At 37.9% G+C, this 27267-nt stretch overlaps 1 protein-coding gene and 1 pseudogene across 1 annotated transcript; both read right to left on the reverse strand.

Moving 5' to 3' along the window:
* Nucleotides 1–10849: 10849 nt before the first annotated feature.
* LOC122662835 lies at nucleotides 10850–13392 on the reverse strand (annotated as a pseudogene).
* Nucleotides 13393–13414: 22 nt separating this feature from the next.
* LOC122661667 (probable BOI-related E3 ubiquitin-protein ligase 2) lies at nucleotides 13415–14475 on the reverse strand. Its single transcript, XM_043857144.1, has 2 exons — nucleotides 14138–14475; nucleotides 13415–14000 (listed from the first exon to the last, which is right to left on the reverse strand). Exons 1-2 carry the CDS (start codon nucleotides 14438–14440, stop codon nucleotides 13464–13466), a joined length of 840 nt encoding a protein of 279 aa, XP_043713079.1. The 5' UTR covers nucleotides 14441–14475; the 3' UTR covers nucleotides 13415–13463.
* Between the last annotated feature and the right edge of the window lie 12792 nt (nucleotides 14476–27267).

Raw genomic sequence — 27267 nt, forward strand, 5'->3', positions numbered from 1 at the left:
TTTGTACGCCGCTCAGACCGCTACGGGCAGCATGATGTAGAAGATCTGGATACCGTGAGGCAACTAAAGCAACCTAAGCCATTGCTTCTAATGAATTATGATGTAAGAATTGGTATCACAAGTCTAACGACTCTCACATTAGAAACCAAAAGTATATCAATGGGCATAGGACATTACATCCGTCCTGTCAATCAATTTGGGGGATAAGATTCTAGCTCAATGGATCCCTTGCTGGCCCATTGTGGGTTCCATTGGCGTCAAAGTGGGCCTAGTAGAAAAAAAAAATCCTATTAATCAAATTTGAAATTGGGGTGTGTAAGGACTGTTTCATCGCTGGTCATTTCTGGGGTTCTATGGGGATCTAGCAGTCATTTTGCGTGCCCCTGTGTTGGGGAGCTAGGATGGCATGCACTGCACCACTGTGTGGCATTTTCTTTCCTTAAAAATATTTAAGAAAATAGTTTAAAGTGAATAAATTGTCCAATAATACAAATTTGATTTTATTAAGTGAGATAATATTCATGTAATTTTATAAAGTATTAAGCACTTGATTTGACCATTTCTTACGATTGTTCAAGGTTGAAATTTGAACAGTAAGATGGATGGAAGGTCCTCCGTCTCTGGATCCACCCTTGTTAATTAAATTTTCATATATTGCAAAAATAAATATAAAATTATAAATAATTCTGACATTATGTATTTTATTTTTTTAATATTTTTTAAGGAAAAATGTTCTCTGCAGTGGGACGCTGGATGTATCCAGACACATAGGGTGGGCAAAATGACTACACTTACACAATACTTTTTAGGGAAGAGGTTCTTTGAGTTGGTAGGGTAGACAGTACACTAGCATCTTTGTGTCTATTTCTCTCCTTTTAACATGAAATGACCTTGCTAGCATTCAATGTAGGATACCATTTTGTCACACTTCATTGGTTCGCTCCTCTATACCGTTTGATCAGAGAATCATCCCTTTACTTTTTATTATTATCTTTTGAGAAAGTGTTTCCTGTGGGGGAGTGTAGCCCCTGCATGCACAAAGGCCAACTGGAACACGCATGGAAGAATCATGGGGACCCCATTGGGCGCAACACACACATACTCCTCTCATAGAGTTTTTTTCCAATAGTTTTTTCAAGTGGGTAACAAGAAAGAGAGAGCGATAGGGAAATAAGCATTTTCATTGATGCCTTGATCGTTTCGATGCAGAATGGGTTGAAGTAAAGAAAAATAATAGAAATAACGGTAAATCACACGTCACCCCCTAGTTTTTAAATGAAACTTAATCTATAGTCAAACCCCACATAGGCATAGATTGCCTCCCACCCTTTGAGCCATTTAGTATCTAATGACCCTCCATATTCGGTCTATAAATGCAAAGCAACGGAACACAAGACATGTTACCCCCTATATTTATGTGGCGAACAATTACTTGCAACATCCAAAATAAAATGGGCAAAGAATTTTTGCAAGTAAAAGGTCAATTTTGATCATGATATGGACGACTTGTAATGTTGGAAGAGGACCAATACACATTTACCCATTTGATTAAGTTATACTAATTATCTGATAATAGATATTCATCCTGATCATAATTAAAGCACATTTAGTTTTTCTAGTGGTTTTGCAACTGAGACTACGAAGACAGAAATTTTAACTTACATGGTAGGAGATACTGTTAAGATTTATAATGATCGAAATTTGACAATCAAAAGATATGAAATTAGTCAGTAGGCGATGAGAATGAGTACCTCACTTAATTGACTTAGGACAGGTAGTAATAACTCAAGAGAAATTAATAAATTAGTTTGGTAAGGTAAGAATGTTTGTTGGGAATTAAAATGTGAAGAAGGCAAGATAGGGGTGTAAGTTTGGCCTGTCGGTCCGAATCTGCCTTGAGCCTAAACATATCTTGGGTTGAGATACCTAGTCTTAAGGGCGAGTCAGGACTGAAAATTTTTGACCCTGAGTCAAGGTCGAGTCGGGTCAGGGTTGAGGCCTTAGGCTGAGCCCGGCCCGATTTTGTTATAAACTTTAAATTTCACACATATTTTGTTGAATTAATATATCATGTATGAGGATAATAAGTAATAATATATTTTATTATAATATTTTTTTTATGTAAAATTGATAGTGTTCTTCCTGATCTAGTCCAACTCAGTCCAGTCCATGCATCTCTTCCTTCTCCCACTCCATGATCAGGGCTAATCAGGATCAGTCCGGCCCAAGCATGAGAGTGAGTCAAGTTTGGATTTTCCAACTCTTGAGTCAGGATCGGATCGGGCCTGGGGCCAATTAAGGGAACTCAGTGTGTGATTGAAGTTTTAAAAAATCGTGTCCAACCCAACCTGTTGCAGCCCGGAGACAAGAAAAAGGGACTCAGAACCACAAGAAGAAGAAGAAAAAGTAAACATTAAACAGTCAAGCTTGATGTTTCAGAGTTATATATATATATATATATATTTCAGACCCCGGCCCATGCCAGGCCACCGAACATGAAAAAGTTTGCTGAATTGATTGGAAAGGAAAACAATAAATTAAATGGATATCGAAGAGTCCCTATCACAGTGCAGTTGGTAGTTTGGCCTCAGAGGAGATCCAAGTCAAGTAGTCTAGTGAGGACTAGGAGTACTGAGGGTCTTGGGTTGCTCGAAGCTGCAAAACCACCAACCCACCAACCAATCATCTGTGCAATAGATTGGGAGCAGTGAATGGGTACAACCCCACCATTTACCATTCATTCATTATTATTATTATTATTAATGTGGTTGTTCACAAGTGGAGAGGCCTACCACCAAAATATATATATATAGCTACCATGAATATTGATGATGATGGGTATGTTGATTGTTGGCCCATGTAAAGGTAAGGAAGCAGGAAATTGAAGGGACCCAAAATATTATTTATAGTGCATGGGAAGTGGATCAATGTGTAGATGAATAATGGATCCTCCTCCTCCTACATGAAAAGACAAAAAAGGTAATTAAAAACCAGGGTTAGAGAGGGTTAGAGAGGGTTAGACACAGTACTGAAATCCAATTCATTCCAATTCTAGGAAAAGAGGTAGCTAGAGATAGGCCGTCCGGGCCTACTTTATATTCACTATAAACCTTTTCTTGTTGAAACAATTAAAAGATATGAATGAGAATGGACTACTACATCATATCTGTTCAGTGAATTGGGTGGCGTGAATGAGTTGAATTTTGGAGTTTGGGTCACAATCACACTCTCTGTACACAACAAAACTCCAAAAGACTCTTAACTACTAAGGTGAAAGGTTTCAATTCAGGTCTGTCTTCCTCAAAATCTTTAATAAAGTATCAAACAAAGGGCAACATGGCAGGCTGCTTCTCACGCCTGCGGTCCCATATCATATTATATAACAGATATGCCAGAAAAACCAAATATGGTTCAGATCAGGTAATAGAGGTCCAGAGGTTAAGGTTGCAGTTCCCTAGGTCTTCCTTCCTTCTTTCCGACCTTTGTTTTAAGAAGTTTCAATCAAGTGGGTGTTTGGTTTACACGTATGTAAAATTAGATACTGTATCTCTAACAGGTGTGTCATCTTTTTTTAGATTCTGTTGTGGTTGGCCTTGACCATACATATATATATATATATATAATAATAATAGATTTTGACAAAACCATCGAAGCCGTAGTCCACAAGGCCACAAGTGTTTGTCACCACGTTCTGCCCCACCTCCTCTGTGCCGTCTCTCTCTCTCTCTCTCTCTCTCTCTCTAAGTAAAAACAATTGGATTAAATGAAGAAAATGAGTGATCGATCCTTGGTTACCATATATTAGTCACTCTCGTGTGCGACAAGGACTCTTGTGTTTTGTTACGTGTCTAATGAGGTTCAATCTAGTGTATGAGGGATAGGTTAGGCCGGTCATCTTAATATAAGATATGTTAAAGGGTTTAACTTAACGTATTCCATCAGTTTTGATGTTTTTGACGTATCGATCAAGTATCCAATATTTGATATCAAAATTGGACATCATGTCACAGGTTGAAGTCACAAAAAAAATTACCTAAGAGAATACTATATGAAGTAGAGTGAAAACAATCAAGAAAGGATTATCTGCCGCAAGTAAAAAATTCTGAAGCAAATGAATTTAATTATGTTTATACATTGGCCTGTGTTTCTACAATAAATATTTGGAATGAAGATGAATTTTCTAGGTTCTGTAGTTGTAACTTGTCCAAAAGAATCATATCATCTGCAAATCCCAGATGAGACTGTGTTTCTCCTTGATGGGAGATTTTGATTCCTTTAATCTCTCATTAAGGAATCAAACAACAGGAAAAATAGCCAAAGAGAGACTAAAAGCTATACTCTGTAGCAGATCTTTACCACATTACATCAACTAAGACTTTAAATTTTTTTTTTGTGCAGCTTTTTATTTTTTTTTAATTAGAGTATAATCACATAAATCACACACCAATCTCAAAAGATTAATCAATTTTTACGATCGTGAAATGACGGATATATATAACACACACCTGATGTGGGATTAAACTCATACACCCCTTATTTTTTTGATGAAAATATAATCACACAAATCACACATCAATCTCAAAAGATTAACCAACTTTTAGAATCATAGAATGATGAATATATACAATACACACCACACTTACACACCCGCTGTGGCCATGTTTTTATTCTTCTAATTTGGATATAAAATGTGAATATTGAAGCTGAGAGAGACAGTGAGATAGCGATTAGGGAAGGACCGTCCCCCCCCCCAACACACAAAAAGTCGTGGCTTTATACAGTTTTTTGTACTTTTGTCATTTGAAGAAGGGTTGTCCCAGTCAGAGGACCCAGACCCCACACTGGCTTAATTTCTTAGCCACAAGACACGTGGATAAAGAGTTAATGGTTGAGGTAGGTGTGATTGTGTGAATGCAGGTACTGTGCATAGCAAAAACAAGCCTCTGATCAGATAATTCCAAAAGGTTGTCATTTTGTTTAGGATTTCATCATGAAGTTTCTGGACACTGTGAAGCGTTTCTACAATATTGTCATACAAAACAAGTTCATGTTGGAATTCAATTAGTGGAAATCAAAATATTAGCATTTTTTGTGGTGTTGATGGGTATGGTTAGGGATCAGACTTTAAGGTCATAGAGTTGTAGTTGTAAGAGACGGAATTATACTAAGAAGGTTCTTATTGAAACACCAAATTTCCTTGATCTTATAGTCTAGTTGTGAAGAGTGATCAAGTCCCTACGCAAACCCAATGCCTCTGGCTCAAAAAATGATTAGTTTCCAAAAAAAGCTGTAGCTATCAAAATAAGATGTCCTTCCTACTACAAGAATAATCTGTAATTCTATAATAATTCTATAGATCATGTGTTGGGGAATTCATTTTCAAGTCTTCTTTTCCTTGGCTGAAATTTTATGGGCTGAGTACTAATTCCTTGGCTGAAATCCGGGTATTGAGAGATGGTTTGATCTTGTGCGCTAAGTTGGGCTTCGTGGATTTTCAAGTTAAATCCGACTCGGCTGTAACGGTCGTAAATACCACAAGAAGAAAGTGTGGGTTCTGGGGAGGATGGTACTGGTTCCAGGATATTGTAAGCCTGATTGATTCTCTTAGACCAATGATCTCTTTTACTTATCGTGAGGGGAATAGAGCAGCTGCTTTCCTGGCGACTTTACCTTGCACCACGGCAATGGATCAAGAGTTTTATGGTGACTTGAACATTCCACAGGGTCTACGTCGAATTGCTACGGAGGAAGCGTTTGGCTTCCCTGTTCTGAGAAAGTAGGGGTTCATGTCTTTTGGGGTGTGTGCGCAAGGGGTGTGCCCCCATGTTGAGGTCTTGAGAGAAAATTATAATTTCTTGGGTTGGGGTAAGGCGGGAATATCCCCCATTGTATTCTTTATTCTTTGATTTGGTTAGTAATAAAATTCTAGGGGCCGTCCCAGGTCCCAGATAATTTCAGGGTAAAAAAAAAAAAAAAAAAAAGTCTTCTTTTCCCACTATCCATATAGTTAGTCACCTCGCCAACATTTTTATATACTTTTTACAAGTTCTTAACAGGGGCACAGCTGCCTGATGGGGACCTCCTCTCATTCTCACCGGGCCGGGCTAGGGTTTTGGCACTATCTCATCAAACCAACCTAAATATATTAAAATATCTCTCTAAGTTCCAACTATATATAGCATAGTTGACATGTTTAATTAGATGATCAAGATTAGCTTTGGAGATGATGATTGACTAATGAGGAATATGGAAAAAGAATTGTATGGGGGAGCGTGACCCCTACGCCTAGATACAAAGGAGGTAAAATAATCACTCTGCCCCTATGAAAGGCGAAAATGTTTGTCCTTGATGCCTCCACATATATTCTCATTGGCCACGTGCACATACAGGACATGTTCTCCCACAGAAAACTTTTCCACTGAGGAATATAAGGAAGCTTGACTTGTCAGGTCAATAAGGACAACCCAACCCGGAAAGGGCAACCCAACCCGGAATAGAATAACATTGGTAGAAATTGTCTATATGCGGAGTAAAATGAAGAAACTTAAACAATAAACTATGGCCTTCGTTCAAAGTTCAATAAAACCGTGTCTCTCTCTCTCTCTCCATCCATGGTTCTCCTTAGATAGAGAAGAGGGTGGTTTACCACTTTCCCATTACCTAGCGTGTTCACCAAATTATCTTAATTATTTATGTTGATTATGGATAATATATTTTTTTTTTAAAAGAAAAAAAAAATATTTGTTAGATAGTTAGGATCAACTAACTAGTTGATTGCATCAATGGTCATACTTATTTCTGAGATTCCATGGACTTTTATAAATATATATTTTTTGTGTAATCATACCTGAGGATAAGTAGTTGTCACTGTGAATTATAGAAAAGATAAAAATAGATTAATCTAACATCTCAATTATCCAAAATACTCTTTATTATACAAAATTCAAATCGAAAATTTTTGACATGATATTGACTTATAAATGCCTAGTTACACTAAACATGATCCCAAATAATTACAATTTTATTTTGAATTTTGCTAACTTGATAAAAACAACTATCAAGGCGCCATCCATTTTGTTCAAATGGCACACTTGACATCTCGAACATCGAAAATTTGAGGATAAAAAATCAACAAAATTAATTTCATATTTAATTGGACAAGAACATCGCAATTACTCTGAGATTAGAATTTTCATTCTAATTTCTAATTGGATATGAAAACAATTTTCATGTGAGGTAGCTTCACAATCATTGTTATAAGGTTTGGTAACCTCACAGTAGTGACAACCACCTCATAATTCACTCACTGCCCTATATGAAATCGTCATAAGGATTTTTAAGCAACAAAAAACTTGTAATATAAAAGGAGAGGGATGGGAAATATAAATCAGATTTATTTGCATGACGTCCCAAAATCTCAAAGATATTATAGAAATTATATTTTTTTTAACGAAAAATAAAAAAAAAACTAAAGAAAATTTAAAAAAATGTTGCATAGAATTTGACACTTCAACTTTCGTAGCATGCAAATTTCTCATTTTTTTTTTTTTTTTTTTTTTTTAGTGAAAATATTATATTAGCTAGCCACAAATCGAGGCAAAGAAGATTTACATCTATTTTAAAAAAAAATTAGTTATAAAAGGGGGAGTATGCCTCCAATATGACGAAGAACAATGAAGAGAGGCATAAGAAGCCAAGCAATCAACAACTGTGCTGCCTTGCGATAAGTATGTACAGCTTGCTCCCTAATTATAGAGTCTTTCATGAGTGTATCTTTGTCCTCTCCATTTGAAAAGACACCTTGATATGCCCTTTTGTTTTGAGGACGAGAGAGATAGACACATGGGAGTGTTTGGCGTTATTCTTTGTTTGCTCCTTCTGTTTGGAGTTGTTCTAACTTGTAACCAACCTATATGTATTTATTAAGAGAGGGATAAGTATACCGCGTGTGATAAACTAGTGGGGCAGCATCAATGGAGGTGCGGAATGGGGTATCATACAAGAGAGCAAGGGAGTCGTTTCAAACGAGAAATCAAAGAGATTGACATAGTGAGTGTTAGCTAGACCATACATTAGTGGTGTACCTAACTTTTTCTGATATTCAGTTTAAGGGAAAAAGAATGTTGCATGCTTGCATATCGGCCCCTATGCCTAGACAGAAGAGCAAATGAAACTACCACCCACCTCTATGAAATCAAGAATCCTCGGCCCTCCATGTTGATGCCCTTGTATGCTCTCTCATTGGAGCCTGCGGTGGTGCAGAGCTACATGACCAAGCAGTGATCTCTTGTCCTTCATTAAATTAGTTTAAAAAAATAATAATAAAAGAAGAGGGTTTCCCACGCTAACAATGTAGTGTAATTTTCCACCCCATAACAATGACAATGTGGGGAGTGGTGTCATTCACATAAGGTCTATATGGTGAAAGACAACATATATGGCCTTTGTGCCAGTGCAAAGACCAACGGAAAGCATGGGTCAAAGCATCAATAAGGGTGAGATGTCTATCTTTCATGGAGCAGGATAGTTTTTCCCTAAAATATCCATGTAAAAAACGTATCGATACATTAGTGCATAAGGAATTTTTTATTTTTTTATTTTTTTATTTTTTTTTTAAAAGGTTAGGTATCAGAGATCATAGCAATTGGTTGATGTGTTGGTGGAGTCATCCAGTAGTGCCTATCAATAAAAGGTGATAGGTAGAGATAGATAGATAAAAAGAGTGGTTGGATCATGCAATGCATTCATGGCATGGCATGGCATGGTGCTCAACCTGCCAATAGTCAATTAATTTATGCGTCTCTCTCACTCTATGGAATAAGGAATTGCGTAACGTAGGTATATAAGAAATGCTGAAATCTTCTTCAATCCTCAATTCTCTATTAAATCAAATAAATATTAATTGAGATTTTCTTGATTGGAGGTTAAAGATGGGTCTTGTGTTAAGTATGACTTTAAATTAAGCGTATTGCAGGGTAAGGATCTACGTTGTCGACACTAGATAGTTGAGATTTTCTTGATTTCTTTGGCTATTGTCTCTTTTCTTTTACTCTTATTTTTCATACTTTCGTTTTCCTTGCTTTGTTTTTGTAGGATAATTCCATTTTATTGGGATAAGGATAAGATTGAGTAATTGTTGTTGTTATTATTGTTGTATCAGATAAATATCAGCTCAGGAAAAAAATTGGATACCACCATATTATAAGGGTTAGTTGTTCGATCGTAGTTAAGTAAAGGTCAAGAACACTATCAATCATCCTCATCATCATTTGCTTTGACCATGAGAATGGATTGACAATAAGAATGGATGTAATGGATATTATTATTACTTTATTATTTATTGATGATAAAATGATTAAGTATGGTGAAGTTTCATTCGAGAACGAAATGAAATGAAACGAAAATCGAAAAAGACTGCCACTGTGGGGCCTATCCCCATCCCCTAAACACCCCCCTGTTGCTCTTAAATCCAAAAAAAAAAAATCGAAAAAGACTGCCATGATGGACCATTCATCGAAGGTCATGTGAAGCCTCTTAAGATTCATTCCGTGCTATCTGCTTTGTGTTTTTCTATTATTTTTTCTATCCATTTATAGTCGTTTATCCTTTGTTTGTAAGTATCTTTTCATGAAGAGAGAAGAGAGAATATAAATGAATCGTTAATTGTTTCCATGGTTCTAAGTATTGGTATTGTGTCGTCTGTATCGAGTGATATATATCGATTTTGTTAGTCATTGATATTGATATTTTGCTGATACTGTATCGGTAATACAATACGGACAAGGAGTAATATGGTCAAAAAACTTATTTTTTTAAAAAATTTTAAAGGTAATTTTGTTCGATACAACTGATCCAAACCAATATCGTATCAATATTGTATCGGTTTTACGTGTTGCTAATATCAATTCCGATACCATGTTCTAAAACCATGGTTGTTTCTATGAAGTTCCATCACTCCCTGACTTCCTTTTCTTCCCTTTCCCAATCATGTGAAAGCTTCATTGTTGTAGCTAGGTTTGAAACTTTGAATATACCTTCTGACCACCAACTCTACATCCCCTCTTTCCAAAGTCCAAGCAATGCGAGTCGAGTACCATGGTTTAAGGAATCGGGGGTGGATCGGCCAAGCAGCCCCATCTTGATTTAGGCAAATTCAGTGTTCTTTTATATGATGGGTAAAGTACACGTATCTCCTAGAATGCACCCAATATTCCTCGTACCCCCCTAAGCGGCTCAATATTCCACATACTACCTCTCAATATTCCACGTACCACCCCTGCTTTACATTCCAAATGCCATTTAAGTCCACACCAGGTATTAAATGCTATAAAATGACCAAACTACCATTTCTTCTATTTTTTCTAATATTTGAAAAGACCTAAATGCCCTGACCTATTTGCTAAAATTTAAAAAGACCAAAATACCCTCATCTTCCCCAAATCATCTTCTTTTACATACCCACCACCACCGTCACCGCCACCGCCACCAGCACCACCACCACCCACCATCCACCATTAACACCATCACCATCCCACCGTGAAGCCCCACCTCACTATCTCTCCTCCCCTCCTCTACTTCCTCCACCTCTTGCAGCCGTTCATCACTCCAAGTTGCAGCATCTCTGTCCAACTCCTTTCTCTATCTGAAATTTTCTGAAGGTGGTGGAGTCTTCTCCAAAAAGCAGAGATTTTTACAGGAGATCTCAATACAAATTAGTTTGCGAGTTGCCATTACCATGGTAGATGAGTAGATTAGCTCACGCGGCACGCCTCACGGGGATATCGAGGAAGCCTACCTGAAACAAACTGAGTTTTATATTTAAATTTTTGAAATGGTAATCTTTGTTTCCTTAATCAAGATTCTTTACAATGCGTTTCCCGATTTTCTTCATTTTTACCCAGAAAGAGCAAATCAAACACGAATACACGAGGGGTTTTGATACGTGGGGTAATCTTTTTTCCGGTCGAAAATCAAAACCCAGAGCGTCAGTGATGTCCTCAGAGCTCCACCCTGCTTGAGTAGCAGAGCATCCAAGACTGCTTGATTATCTAACAAAATCACGCCCCTTTCAAAAAAACCAAATGCTGATACCTGTACGATTTCCGCTACATCTGTTTCATTCCAACCACCTTCCCTCAGGATCGTTCCGATCCGCTCTGAATACACTTCAACCCATTTCGACAATTTTCCCCGAATGTTGGCCGAGGAATCTCATATTATTGATCGGAAGATAAAGAAGACGACAGAGATGACGAATTCCTCCGCCTTTTATTGATGACTGCATCACTCCATAACTCAACCCATCTGGGTGTTCTGCTCCCAGCGGCGCCACCGGAATCTAAGCTTCTGCAGGAGTAATTAGATGAAAATGATAACGAAACTGTTGTCTTCTCACTGACCAAGCGCTGCTTTTTGAGGATGCAGGGATCGTTGTCCCATCGGAGCAGAGACTCCCCTTCGAAGAAATCGGATAAATCCGATCCGCAACAGAATATTCGATTCTCGTCGACGAAGAAGATAGGGTTTCTAGCCAAAGAGGGGTTGCAAGGGATGTAGCAGTGGTTGAAGAGAGGGATCAAGATGGGTGCCTTCTTCAGTGCATTTCGAGCTACGCGCAAAGCCTTCTCAGGGTCAGATGGCCATGGGGCCCAAGACTTGGGCCATAGAGCGTTGCGTGCAATCTGAAACAAAATTGCAGCGATTGGAACATCAAGACAGGCGTGGAGACAGAGGCGTGAAGGTGGGGCTTCACGGTGGTGATGGTGTTAATGGTGGGTGGTGGTGGTGGTGGTGACGGTGGTGGTATTGGGTAGGTAAAAGAAGATAATGATTTGGGAAAGATAAGGGCATTTTGGTATTTTCAAATTTTAGCAAATAGGTCAGGGCAATTAGGTCTTTTCAAATTTTAGAAAAGATAGAAGAAAGGGTAGTTTGGTCATTTTATAGCATTTAATATCTGGTGTGGACTTAAATGGCATTTGGGGTGTAAAGCAGGGGTAGTATGTGGAATATTGAGGGGTGGTACGTAGGGGTGTAAATGAATAGCCATAATCCGTTTCCGTATCCATGTCCGTTTCCCTTTAGCACTATCCGAATCCATCCGTAAGCTAAACGGATGCGGATATGGATAGGCTATAGATATCCGAAAAGCTATATTTACATGTAAACGGATAAAATATTCGATCCGTATCCATGTCCGTATCCGTTTAGCACTATCCAAATCCGTCTAAAAACTAATCGGATGCGAATGCGGATATAGCACTATCCGAGTCGAATCCAATCCGTTTACAGCCCTAGTGGTACGTGGAATATTGAACCGCTTAGGAGGTACGAGGAATATTGGGTGCATTCTAAGGGGGTACATATACTTTTTACCCGTATATGATTCATGTCGATTCCAGCTAAATCGGAATTAAAAATCGATGAAGGCTGATTCAGTTGCCTATTCCAATTTTACTTGAACCATGTAACAACTATAAGAAAAAGCTTTATTTGTACATCAGGTCTTTTCAAAGAGTCCTTTTTTTTTTTCTTCAAAAAAGATCAAAGGCTCAAGGTTGTAGAGGGTAATATTGTAGAATATAACACCAAGATAGAGAATATAAGACTTATTACCTCTTTGTGTAACAATATCCACCAACTGTAGAAGTGTACGTACACATCTACAGAATCCATAACGCAGAAGAGAAACATTGAGTCGAGTCGTATCAAAAGATCGATCACTCTCCTTGAGGTTGAAGAGGGCCCCTATTAATGCAAACAGGTTCACTTCCCAATCGATCACCAAGATGAAACAACCCGAAGTATGAGGCCAACTAACTTACTAACTAAGCTACCCAATGACCTTCAGCAGCATTCTTACTCTGATATTTCTTTGTCACCGTGTTGGATCCTGAAAAGCTTGAATGAGGGGATTGTGTCCTTGTAAAAATACCGTTCAGGCCTTCAGGGCCACTCACATGAAATTCACTTCTCTTGTGAGTCCCACAGTGGTTTCGGACCCAAACATGTGGGCTTAGGCCCCCGGTAAATTGAGTCTGTATTTGCCATAAGGCAATGTAGGCTTAGTAGGGCATCCAATTTTGTTGACCTGCCTTTACTAAGCATGAGCATTTTGATTTGTTATTTTTATCATTCAAGAATGCAAAATAGACTTAGAATGCATTCCAAGAATGCATACCAAACACTACTTAAATCAATCAACGGTCATCCATGGCAAAGGGAGAAAGAAAAATTGAATAAATAAATGAACAAAAAGAGATAAAGTACCTTCACATCTAGTAAAGGAAAAGATGCTCTCTCTGCTCTGTATTTCTGTTCGATGTTGATGGGGTTGTTGTACTTCAACATTTCGACTGCGAATAGATCCCCCAAGAAAAGAAGAGAACCCATTTTCCAAAGTAAAGAGGAGTTGAAGAAAGAAACAAAGAAAAAGATTTTAATTTCTCTATTTTTGCTTTTCTCTACAACATCAAGACCTCCATGCTCGCCTTTTTTGGAGAATTACAGACAGGACAAGAATCGAGGAAGGTTTCACAAGACTTGCACGAACAGAGATGCCTGCAAGGAATGAAAAGAACGCACGATCTTCGAGAATTGCAGGCCTTGCAAGCCATCTTTCTCATTGGTTCCTCTTCTTCTTCTTTTTCTTTTCTTCTGATCTTCTCTTCTCTGTAATGCTCCTGAGAGATGTCGCAACAAGACTCTGCATCCTCTGCTCCGGCAGATGGAAAGCAACAAACGTTCTCTTTGACCTGTTCCAGAGCGTTATTGAGAACCATAACCATGTCCTCATTCTCTTTGGTGACTCTCTGCCATGCTTGGTTCTCCATCTCCATCCTTCTCAAGCATACTTCCAACTCCATTGTTCTTTTAGCCGCTCTTGCAATGTCTTCGTCCTTCTGTCTCAATAAGCTCACCGTCTTTGATTCCATTTTCCTTAGAAGGATGGCCACTTGATGCTTCCTTTGCTCTTGCAGAGCTAATCTGATTCTCTCGTTCTGTTTTTCACCCACCCATAAAAAAACAAATCAGAAAACAACTAAATAAGAACTATAATCTATCAAGCCCAAAAAATTAATCACAAGAATAAGGAAAAAGGAAGAAAGCCCATTTGAGATTAATCCTTCCTCTTTACCTGTAATAGAATAAACCGATCGATCTCCAATCCCTGCTTATCAATCTGAGCAGCTAAAGACTCAGAAAACGCCATTGACAGAGGGTTACTTTGAGAAGAAGAAGAAGAAATCAGGGGGTTATTTTCGAAACCCAGATTGTGATTTTTGAATAGATTGATATTCTGTAACTGTTGCATTTGTTCTTGCTGTTGGAGATTGAGATATAAATCATTAAACCCACCACAAGAATCCATCCATTCCTGCGAACCGCACAAAGTAAAACCCAGATTCTCCGAATACTGCTGTGCTTGAACAGCCATCATAACAAAAGGATTTCTAACAAAATCACCAAACACCAAATTTCTTTAGTAGTTGTTGCTGTTGGATCAGAAGATTTCACAAACCAAACTCACCTTCTTCTTCTTTTCCTTATCTCTGTTTGCTTTCAGTATTGGTTTTTGATTGTGGGGAAGAAACAGAAAAACAAGAATTACAAAGTGGTGAGCAGCCTTTTATAAGAAATCAAAACTCTCCTACTTGGTCGCTATTTTCCAATTTAATAATAGATGACACGTACAAGGTACTATCCCCCAATGGGTCCAAGGATTCTCTCTCTCTCTTGTTAATGGCGTGGTGGTGGGGTCAAGCAGCAACGCAACACATGCAGATATTGTGACAAAACTATCGATCAGAGAGAAACGTTGTTACCATGAAAGAGATGAATAGAGAGATGTGAAGCGGTGGAGAATGGAGAAAATTTTCAATTAAATTAGAGGTGTGAAAGAGTCAGATGTGTCAGTTTGGTCACTGAGAACAGCTGAAGAATAGGATAGAAATTTTTTTTTCTTTCCCTCTGTATTCTGTGAATCTGTTTCAATCTCGGCGTGGGGGTTGGGTGGAGGGTTTCTGTTTCTTTATTTTAATGGGGGTGGGGGGGATTTGTTTGTTTCCCAGTTTTGGATGAGCATTGAAAAACAAGATTTTTGGAGACAATGACGGTACGGAAGTTAAGGGACAAAAATAAAGAATCACCTTTGAAACCCCGAGTCCATTTTTTATTATTCTCATAATTTATTACTTGTCTTTTCGCCTTTTTTTTTTTTTTTATAAATTTCTATTTTCTTAATAAATTGTTCTGGTAAGTATGATTTAAACCCGAATCAATTTAGACCCACTAGATGTGAAACAGTCCATTTGGTTCAGTCTCGATCAATTTGTTTGGTTTTCAATTCGAGAAAAGGCTGGGTACTCATTCTCCTTTTAAAATGATCTCTATCCTTTTTGGATGATGCCTCGTCCCATACTTTCATTGGTGCAAGTTGTTATCTTATCACATGTGAGCGGTGTGTCTGTCTCTACCAAATTGATTAGATGTTCAATCTTACCAATTTTGATCGGTTCAATCAGATTTGTCTGATTTTTTATACTCTTACTTTTTTATTTTGACTTTGACCTTGGGGTTGCATCATACATGTCCACAAGATGCCCAATAGCGTAATACGCATGGGTGATCCCTCGAACCCCCGATTTCAGCAAGATTTTAAAACTTAGAACTAGACATAGGTTTAACCTCCATTGATTTTGAGTTGAGTCTCATTTAAAAAATGATTAGACTTGCTCTGGTTCAGCCAAATTCAGTCGGACTCAATATGCATAGAAATCAAGTCTTGATTTTGAGCCGACTTGGTTGATTTAACCTGATCTAAGTTATGAACTGTTGAGTTGAAATGAAAAAATGCAATAAAACATCAAAAAAGTATGCATCATATATTAGTTATGTACTTATGTGATGTATATTATTAAGGATGCTTATTAAAAAATATATATATTATTAAGGATGAGCTTATTACATAAATCACCTACCAAGGAAAATGACTCATAGAAAAGAATATGGATGATGAAACAATTATGTCATGTGGCATCTCATTCGAAACTCAAAAGGGATCCATTATTTGACTGCTCCATTTTCTACTCATGTGATTTCAGTTCATCATCAATTTTTCCATGAGGCAACTAACCAACCTATGCTATTGTTTCTAGTGAATTATGTAGGACTTGGTGTCACGACTCTAATGGGGCATACAACACTAAGGCTTTGTATGGCAACGTTCTAAAAAATCGATTCTAGTGTTTTTCTGTTTTTTTTTTTTTTTTTTTGTTTTTCATAGAAGTGGGGTGAAAATTGTATGGTATGTCTGATTTGTTTTTCTGTTTTTATGAAACAAATCGAGTCCTTGGCACACTTTTGAGCCTCATTTGAAAAACACTGAATTTGATATTTATGCATATGAGAAACGCTTCTGCCAAAAATACGATGAAACACATGTCACTTAAAAGTTTAGGAATATTCATGGTAGTTACTATTAAAACATAACAATGTCTCTCAAATGTAAGATTTCTACTTAAAACAAGGCATTCGAACTATTGAACTGGAGAGCTTCGTCATGGAGGGCCGATGCACAAGTGAGTGTTGCAAAGCAAATGAGTGTGAGAAACATCGGAGAATCTAAGAATTATAGGCTTCGAGTCTATATCATCGACACCAACAACAATATCCACCTTGTTCCCTTCCTCTTCCTCTTGGATCACACCGCCATCATCGATCAAGACCCTACTTTTATCACCACCCTCTTCACCTTGCGCTTCATTAATCCTAGATTTCTCGAAAACTTCTAAAGTTTCAAAAACCCTAGCGTCTTCTGCTGCTTGTAATTCCACAGCTCCATTATCCAAATCTATCGGCACGTCTACCTTTGAAGAATTCGATAACTGCTGTCAGAAGCCCTAGTTGCTTCTTTATCCTGTTTTTCTTCGTCCTTTTCTTCTGGTTCATCCATCCTCGTACTATCGTTCCAATTCGAAGCGCCATAGTTTCTCTCCTCAAGAATTTGGCCTCTCTCTTCCTTCTTGGCATTATAAGGTAGGATAGAATTACTAAAATTAGGAGCTTCGGACAAAATTTCATTGTTGTCGCTGTGATTGTTAGGGTCGAATGAAGGGTTTGCAAAAGAGCCTAAGACCATAGAGGAGAAGACTAGAGGCTGAGAAGGATCTGATTAAGAGAAAGGGCGTAGGATGTATGTGTAGAGATCTCTGAACTCATCGTCGTCTTTCATTAGAGAAGGAGAGTGAGGCAAGTTAAAGAGAGGAGACCACAATGATGCTCTATGGAGGATCTCATTCCCAATCCACTCCATCACATATTCCTTGACCCCCCTAAGTTAGAAGCACCTCCGCCATTTTCCTGACGCCACCACCAATCCTTCCTTGAAACACTCTTCTATTCATGCATGTTTGTGTTTTTTCTTAGGTACAAAAGCATTTATTTATTTTTTTCCAGTATTACCATACAACATTTTAGGATTTAGAAACACTCAAAAAAATATTGAAACACATAAAATTGTGTTAGACTTAGAAACGCTCAAAAAAAATAGATATGTTGCCATACAAAATTGACTCGGCCATGTTTTTATTCAAAAAATGACTTTTATAACTTTATGAGAAGATGATTGAGACAACAATTGGAATCGAACATTGGCATAGATCCGGATGATTGATGGAAAAAATACCAAACATATCCTATACTTTTTACTCTCATCGGTCGGCTGATGGAAATGGACTGACTACCAGCGATATTCGTGTTACTTCAATTGAACAGGTTTGTACGAACAAATAAGCCCCAATTCGAACTAGTTTGGTTCAATTCGATCCGATTTCACCGGTTCAATTCTTCCCCTGAATTTTTATTGAGAACAAATTAAACTAAAATAAGTTTTGGAGGGATTTTACTGAAACAAATTAAAAATCATAGGGTCCACAAATCCATGCCTAATTAAATAGGGGATCCACTTCCACGAGAGAGGTAAAGTAAAACGAAGTGGAGGAGGAAAAAAACAGAAGGGAAAAGGAGGGGAGAAGAAAACAAAAAAAAAATAAAAAAATTCAAGTATTTAATAATCAAATTAAATTCTGATCTCAGATTAGTGGAATTCCGTGCTTTGGGAGAATGGGGTTAGGTATTGGGTGAGACATTAATTACTGACTTCACTTGCAACAACAACCACTAATAATAGAATTACCGTAGAAGAGTAAATACAGCTGGGCTGGGGGGAACATTGGAAGTCTGGAACGTGTTTTAAAAAGGGTGTGTGATGTGTTGTGGAAGAGTGGAAGAGTGGAAGAGTGGAATTGTGACTTGTGACTTTTGAGAAGAGGATCTTCATCTTCATCATTATCATCAGAATTCAGATTAGTAGTAGGATGTGACCGACTCGACTCGACTCAACTCAACTCAACTCAGTAGTACTGGGATTACTGACACCTCCCTGACCCACTTCACCGCTGAGTGAGGCATCACCTCTGGCCTCCTCTGACCGACCCCCCTTGAGACTTGAGAGGCCTTAATGCTTCCCCCATCCATCTATTTCAGTCAAGTCTCTATATAAATAGTAATTAGTAGTAGTTGTGTAAACTTCTTTATTGAGACTTGAGGGAGAGATTTTATCTAGTTTTGGGTCTGTCTATCTATCTATCTGTTTGAGAATCTGGATAGTGGGGGAACATATCTCACTTTCTTTATATTTGTGTTTCCCAGTTGTTGGTTAGGGAGCAAACCGATCGGGTTTGTTTGGCTTTGGTATCCTGTTGCCCTACTCTCTATTACTATGCATATCTATGGGAATAAACTAATCCTTTAACGTAAAACTTAACACGTTGCAAAAGAATGAAAGTCGTAAACACAATCATATAACATACAAAGATTTACGTAATTCGATAAAATTGTTTATGTCTACGGTGAGATAATATTTATTTCACTATCAATGGAGAAAAAAATTACAATCGTTCATTCCTTACACTTCTCAGATTTTTTAATATAGAAATAGAATTTTCGCTACAAATTTATAGCAAAATCTTATACAAAAAAATTTTCCAAAATACTCATATAACCTTTAGAGACTTCACACAGCAGTCCATCATCAGAAATCAAAACACCTAAACCTCAACAACATCAACCATGTTATAATGTGTAATACACAGCAGCTTACATATTACAAGAAATGGGGACCCAGAACCAGAAGAAGAAAAAGAAATACAGATTACTGTTTCGAGTTATATATATATATATTTCAACCTCCCTGGCCACCAAACAAGAAAAAACCTGATTTGGTTTAAAAGGAAAGCATTTAATTAAATGGGCGGAAGAGTGTCCCCTATCAAAGTGAAGTCGGTGGTGGCCTGGGATGAGATCCAAGTCAAGTTTTGTGCTTAATGAGGGTCTTGGGTTGCTCCAAGTTTCAAAAACACCCACAACCTCTGAATGGATTATCTCCAAATCTGATTAATTGGATACAAGAAATTAACAACCCCACCATTCACCATTCACCATTCACCATTCACCATTCATTAATTAATGAGGTTCTTCACAAGTAAAAAGGCATATTGGGGTTGGCATATTGGGGTTGGCCCATTTAAAGTAAGGAAGTAGGAAATTAAAGGACCCAACCATTAATGAACCCCACACAGTTTTTAGTGGAAATCTGACCATGTGTGGATGAAAAGACAAAAAAAAAAACAAAGGTAATAAAAACAGGGTTAGAGAGGTTAGACACAGTTCTGAAATCCAATTCATTCCAATCCGAGGGAAAGAGCTAGAGATAGGCCGGTCGGGCCTACTTTATTCACTCTATCTATATATATATATATATATATATATATATATATATATATATATATATCCTTTTCTAGTTGAACTGTTAAAGATATTTTATTTTATTTTATTATTATTTTTTTTTTGGTAACACTTGAACTGTTAAACATACGAACTGTTAAAGATATGAATGAGAGTGGAGTACTACATCTGTTCAATGCATTGGGTAGCGTGAGTGACTCGAATTTTAGAGTGGATCACAATCACTCTATACGGAACAAAAATCTAAAAGACTCTTTAACATAGAAGAAAGATCTCTAAATAGAAGAAAGATCTCATTCCTCTCTCCCTCCCTCCTTCAATCTTTAAAAAGTCTTCAACAGGGCAGGACAACATTGCAGCTTGCTGCGTCACCATATTATATAACCAGATATATATGTTAGAAAAAAACCAAATATGGAGCAAGGGTGGTCTGGTGACAGCATCAGACCTAGGGTTGCACTTCCCTAGGTCTTCCTTCCTTCTTTCCAACCTTTGCTTTAAGAAGTTTCAATCAAGTGCGTGGTTGTAACGTTACACGTATGTAATTATCAACTGTATAAGAGAGAGAAAGAGGTGTGCCATCTGTTTTTGAACTTTTGTTGTGGTTCCCCTCCATAATATATAAATAGAGTTTGGTTTAACCATGGAAGAAGCCGTAGACCACAAGGCCACAAGTATTTGTCACCACGGTCTGCCCCACCTCTTCCCCCTTCTTGGCTTCTTCTTCCCTGCCTCAACTCATGTGGGCCTGACTCATGATTACTATGCCTGCCATGTGAACGCCTTCACAATCTCTCTCTCTCTCTCTCTCTCTCTTAATTTTTAGATGAAGGTTGCCTTCCATGTGTTTGAAGAAAAGTAAATAAATAGTTGAGTGTAATCGACTTCCATTACGTACTCACCTACTGCCCTTTATTAGGCGTCTCGTGCGACATAGACTCCTCTGTGGTTGTTGGCAGAGACAGTCTTGGAGCGAAACAAGACTTTTTTTTATTGAAAAAAAATATAAAAAAAGAGATGGGTAAAAAGCTAGGTAGAGGCAGAGTGAATAAATCAATAAAGCTTTTTTCCCACAACGGTTAGACCTCAGATTTTCAACAGGGTGATGATGCTTACCGCCCGAATTTAACATGCGAGCCTCACCTCTCTGATCAGACAAATCCAAGAGGTTTCTTGTCGTTTCGTTAGGGATTTTATCATATGAAGTTTGTTTGAGATCTATTCATAGAAAGAGAAGGGATTAGGATCCATCCATTGTAGTCTATAGTCTCATTTACAATGAAGACTAGCTATATATATATATTTATAGTCACCTCGCCAGCGTTTTTATTTACTTACAGGTTCTTCTTCACGGGCACGGCTGGCTGATGGAGACCTCCTTTCATTCTTGCAGGACATCTCTCTCTCTCACATCAAACTAACCTAATTATATTGCCATTTCTAAGTTCCAACTATACCATAGTTGACATGTCTTGATGATTAAGATTAGATTTGGAGATAATTGACTAATGAGGAATATTAGGAGCTTGATTTGTCAGGTCAAGAACCGCAACCCGGAATAGTGTAATATTGTTATTAGAATTTGTTCATATATATCTTATACAAACTAACTAGTCTCGATTACATCGATCTTTGCCCTCCAATCAACTCTAAGTAGACGTCATATAAAAACAATTCTTAAAGTATGCCATGTCTTTCTTCACCATTTTTCTTACGGTCATTTTAGGTCTACCCTTAACTCTTTGAGTACCTTTAATCTGAAGCAACTTACTCCTCCAAATTTGGACATCCAAAGTCCACCTCAAATAACTTTCTTATAGTTCATCTTGAATCGAGGGTACTCCTAAATCAACTCTAATATGAACATTCCATGTGTGTTCACTTAATTATTTAAATTATTTATCATGGTCATGGATAATATAGAATATATATTTAAATAAAAAATAAATAAACTTGTTAGATGGTCAAGATCAGCTGCTGACCAGTTGATTGCATCAGTAGTCACACTAATTTATGAGATTCCATGAGCTTTTACGATTATATATTTTGTTGTAATCATTCCTTATTATGAGGAAGTGTCACCATTTTATGTGGTATGGAAAAAACAAAATCACATCATAGAAAAATTAAAAATGTCATTATGATGTTGATATGAAATTGCCGTAAATTTGATTATCCAAAAAATATATATAGGAGTATAATCGAAAATGTCATGCTGATTTATCATTGATAGGTCTGGATAACCATTACCTAGTTACACTAAACATAACCCCCAAAAATTTATTTTTTGGATAAATGGCCCTTCATATGGAAAGGTTAGGTATCACGGGTCGTAGCAATTGTAAGGGTGTCAATCAGGCAGTTCAGTTCGTGTTTGGTTTTGATTTTGATGTTAGTTTCAAGGAAATCGAAATCGAACCAATAAGGACTTTTTTGTTTTGTTTTGGTTTGGGTTCGATTCGGTTTATGATATCGATTTCAATTTGATTTGATTCGATTTGAAAGCCGGGAATTGACTGGTTTTGAATAGGAATTAGGTAGGATTTTTAGGGTTCAAGGGTTGGTTTCAATATTCAGTTCGATCCGACTTTAGTCCTATCGATTGGGTCAATCGGTGGTCTATCAGTTTAGCTTTAATTGAATCAAAACCGATTGGTGCTCAAACCCGTAAACCGAAGCCAAAATAATAAGACCTTGGTTTGGTTTGGATCAGGCTCAATCGGATCAAACCGACCCGATTTAGGTTTTGACACCCTTAAATTATTGCGATGCATGGCATGGGGTTCAACCCTTAACCACCCTCCAACACCCCAAAATTAATGAAAAGAAAAATGGGGGTCAACCCAATGGTCAATTTCATTTATTCGTTTGCAGACGTAACTGATGATCCCTTCTCTCCCTATCATTCCAATTAGATTTTAATTAATAAAACTTACGGGGTTGTCAACTGTGAATAGCTAGTTTGTTCAACTTGGATCGTGTATGGCGTAGCTGTCCGTCCTGTCTGTGCTGCGTAGATACAGGGTTGTGTGCAAAGATCATCTTACCCTTACCTGATTGTCTTGTCTGAGTGAGGGTAAAACGGTCTTTGTGCACAATCCTATATATGCACAGCACAGGAAGGACAGGCAGCTGCGCCTTAGATGATCAGCATCCTAGTTTGTTGGTGTTTCTTCGTCTCTCTCTTTATGGAATATAATGGATATTGCGTAACATACGTACATAAGAAATGCTGAAACCCCTTCCTCAACAATCTAACTAATTATCACGTTAATTGTCCATAAGAAAGAAAAAAAAAAATTGGATATTAATTGCCGTATTTTAAAGATTGGATGTTCGATGGTCGTTGGGAAATAATTAGAACTAATTATCACGTTCTTAAAGTAAGTAATTATTGGTCAATAAGAATATTATCTATCTTCTTCATCATTTTGCATTGACCACGAGAATAGATTTTTATATACTTTTTTTTTTATTATTATTAAAATGATTATTGATATTATCATATGCATTGACAATTATAACAAATAATTGATATTATTACTACTTTCTTTCTTGTTTATTGGTGAAAAAATTGATTAAGACTGGTCAGGTCTCTCTGGTAATCTATTCTCTCTTAAATTGTAGTGTTCAAGTTTGATTCGAGAAAGAAATGAAATGGAAATGAAATGAAACGAAAATCAACAAAAGCAGCCGTGAAGGACCATTAATCATCCTCAAGTGTCAAACCCATGAATAATTAATAATGGAATTCTCATCGTTTGCTTCAGCATTGTATCCAAGAATCGTTATCCTCTCCTGTTACAACACGGTGTTATAATACATCATACAGCGCTACAGAGATTATGTGGCACAGCAGGCCCCACATAATGCACATGACCTCTGTAGTTATCGCACGATGCGTTACAGCATCGTGCTGTAACAGGAGAGGATAAAAATTGTGTGTCCAATGGATATGTCAACGTGCTACATACGTGATATTTGAGAGAGTCTCTTTTTTTCGTATTATCTTCTTTCTGTTTTTCTATTATCTTTTCTAATCCATTAATACTCGTTTAGCTCACACTGATAGAGAAAGAATTGGGCATTGAGCCTTGACCCTTTTTTTTTTTTGTAATTTAATGAGCTTTTCGTGAGGAGACTAAATTTATCGTTGTTTCTAAGAAGTTCCCTCAGTCCTTGTCTTCCTTTTCTTCCCTTCCCAATTCTGAAAAGCTTAATTTATAGCTTAAAAGACTGAGAGATGAGAGCCTTTCTTGTTGAAGGTTTGAATTTCCCCCATGACCACCAACTTTAAATCCCCTCCTTCCAAAGTCCAAGGAATGCGTGCAGACTACGTATCAGGAGTGGATTGGCCAAGAAGCCCCATCTCGATTTCAGTTGTTAACCTAAACACAAAGAAACACACACACAAACAAATAAAAAAAAAAAAAAAATACAATTAAAAAGACAGAAATTTAACGTGGTTCAAACACCAATATGATGTTTTACATCTACAAACAAAACTACAAAATTAATTTGATTGACGCGGACAATTGCATTCTTATAGAGAGACAACTACATCATGCTATAATGGATATTCTTTGTGATCTTTGCACTTCGGTAGGGTTGTGATGAACCCAAAATCACCTTGACCAATCAGGGACTGCCACATGTCCTAACCCAAGAAAGATGACCAACTCAGGACCAAAACCAAGCAGACAAACCCAGGAGATAGTCGACCCAAGCCGGACCCTGGCGGGACCGCATGACCCCGGGCACGGATCAGCACTGGATGCGGACTATCTAGGCGCGGACTATGGAGCACGGAACTATCTGGGAGTGGACTGCCTTGGGCGCAAACTAGGCATGGATGAAGACCTCGAGCACGTCATACCCGGGCACAGTCTCCCTCGAACACAGCAACAACCCCCACCATCAGCGAGACACAAACCGCATCACCAAGGACTCTAGGCCACCGCCTATCAAGTCACATAGTCTGAATGGACTCATGCACCAGGAACCTCATCTACCACGTAGATAGGTCTATCCATCAAGGATACCAAGTCTATCAAGGACACTGCGTCTCTCAGGGAGACAACTACCAAGTCTACCATGACACTACGTCTCTCAGGAAAACAACTACCAAGTCTATCATGACACTACATCTCTCAGGAAGATGATTACCAAATCTATCGTGACACCACGTTTCACGGGAAGACAACCAGTCAAGGTTGAGCCCTGCTACTCAGGGACTCTACCACCTACGACGGACACTCTACATCAACTGGGACTCTCCACACCGCCATGCTCTATTATAAAAGGCAAGGTACTCAGCCCCATCAGGGGACATCTTAACTCATCTTGAATACTACTATTCATCTGTTTGCTCAGAAAGATCTAACTTAGGCATCGGAGAGTCCTAGGCCCGAATCACACCGGTTCTCCTTTGTCACCCAAGGTCTTTTGCAGGTTATAGCACTCGAAGGACCGCTGAGCGATTTCTTGACGCAACAGGCTATTAATATTTTACCCTGACTAAATACAACTTGAAATATTATTAATTCTCTGACCTTTAAGCAGATGGGAAATGTAAGGAAAATTCATCTCTTACACGTTTAGTTAAACATGGTAGAACCATGCGTTTAGATAATATTGTAAAATATAATACTAAGATAAAAGAATATAAGACTTATCTCATTGTGTAGCAATATCCACCGATGGTAGGAGAGAGTACATGTTGATAGAATCTATAACACAGTACAAGAACATTGAGTTGACCAATGCGAAAAGGTCACTCTCCTCAGATTGTAGGGGACCCCTGATGCCGCCCAAAATAATGAAACCCAAGCCTAAGTGTATCTCTTAAGGAGGTCAGTCCGAATCTGGGCCCAAGACCATTTGATCCACTTGAACCAAGGTCAATAGGGAAGCCCTACTCAAAAGTGGCCTAGAACTAATTATGGGATCATAGTCAAAGTCTTTTGCTCTTCTTCATGCTACACTTCATCTTATGAACACTATCTTCGTCTTCTACAAACACTATATTGAGTCTCTACAAAGGAAGTCTTGGAAAGCTCAACTTCAACATGGAGAATTGCTTTAATATATCAAAGATTGCACTAAGACATGTGAACTATAATTTATGTGATGGTATTTAATGTTGGTTCAACCAACTAGATAGTGGATTGTCTCTATTTGAAAAGTCATTTTGTTTCTTAGAAAATTATGTAGTGGTATAATCTCAACCCTTGAAAATCAATGGTCAAAATGTTGTAGGAATTTTTAGGGTTTCTTTTGCTTTGCCTATAAAAGGCCTACTATCTTATTTGTAAGAGACTCGAATTTGATTAATGAAAATTACTTTGAGCATTTTGTTAAAACCATGATAAGTTCTCTTCTTTGAACCAAGATTGAGTTCAACTTTAGAAAACCTCGAAGAGTTTTCACTTCAACCTTGAAGAGTTGAAGCTTTTCTCGATTCTTCAGCATCCTAGAAGAGTTGCTCCTACAACCTTGAAGAGTTGTGCAAATTCTCCCTTTCTTATTATCGATTTTTATGGCCATATTTGTTGGCCTTTCTTACACCTTGAGAGTGTGTAATTTACCTCTCCCGATCTCACACTTCTGCCGCCTACATCACCCCCTATTGGTGCAAATATGTTTACTTGTCAATCAATCTCCAAGATGAAACAATCTCCAAGTATATAAAAGGCAAATTAGCAGTGTTGCACTCACTAACTAGGCCATCCAATGACTCCAAAGGTTGTATTCAACACTCTCCATCTGCATTGAAACCTAAAGCTTTTAGGGATGGCATTCTTCTTGCTCAGAGACTGCAGTTTCAGTATATAATTCTGATATTGGATTGTCAGCCTGTCATTGCATTATTGAACCATTCATCCATTTTCGATCGATTGGGCCACGCGTGTTCTGGTAGAAGACATCCTATTGGGCATAGTTGTCTCTTGGAAGCTCATAACTCCCAACCCCCCCCCCCTCCTCCTCCCCCTCCCCCTCTTCCCTTCTTCCCCTTTTATCGTACCTTTCGCCCAATGGAAAGTTTTCCATATGGGCTTTTAGTAATAAATCTTAGGTGTTGAACGAGAAGAAGAGAAGAGAAGGTAACAATGTTTTTGAATAAATGAAATGGCTGCCCACCCAGCCTCTAGTTATAGAGGTAAAATGCCCCTTCAAGGTGACTATATGAATGAGTGTGACAAATGGAATGTATGGTCATGAGTTAATCTTCTCTGTGAAGAGACACAGCCCATATGAATGGGTATATATCCAAAAGAAAAACACACAAACCCATCAGAAGGTGTCTTTCAAATTAAGTTCAGACTTAAGCCCAAACATCCAGGCCCATGACACTTCAGACGTGGCCTTTAAACCCAGGTCCGAACATCCAAGCCCAAAACACTTTAGCCCTGACAAAAAAATAAATTACTTGGCCCAGGCCCACGTCTACTACCACACCAC

Source organism: Telopea speciosissima, chromosome 5 (assembly GCF_018873765.1).
Source record: "Telopea speciosissima isolate NSW1024214 ecotype Mountain lineage chromosome 5, Tspe_v1, whole genome shotgun sequence".
NCBI lineage: Eukaryota > Viridiplantae > Streptophyta > Magnoliopsida > Proteales > Proteaceae > Telopea > Telopea speciosissima.

Coding starts and splice junctions, on each gene's coding strand:
- LOC122661667 (XM_043857144.1), bottom strand. CDS start 14,440: ATGATGGCTGTTCAAGCACAGCAGTATTCGGAGAATCTGGGTTTTACT. Junction 14,001..14,137: donor ATCGGTTTATTCTATTACAG/GTAAAGAGGAAG, acceptor GGTGAAAAACAG/AACGAGAGAATCAGATTAGC.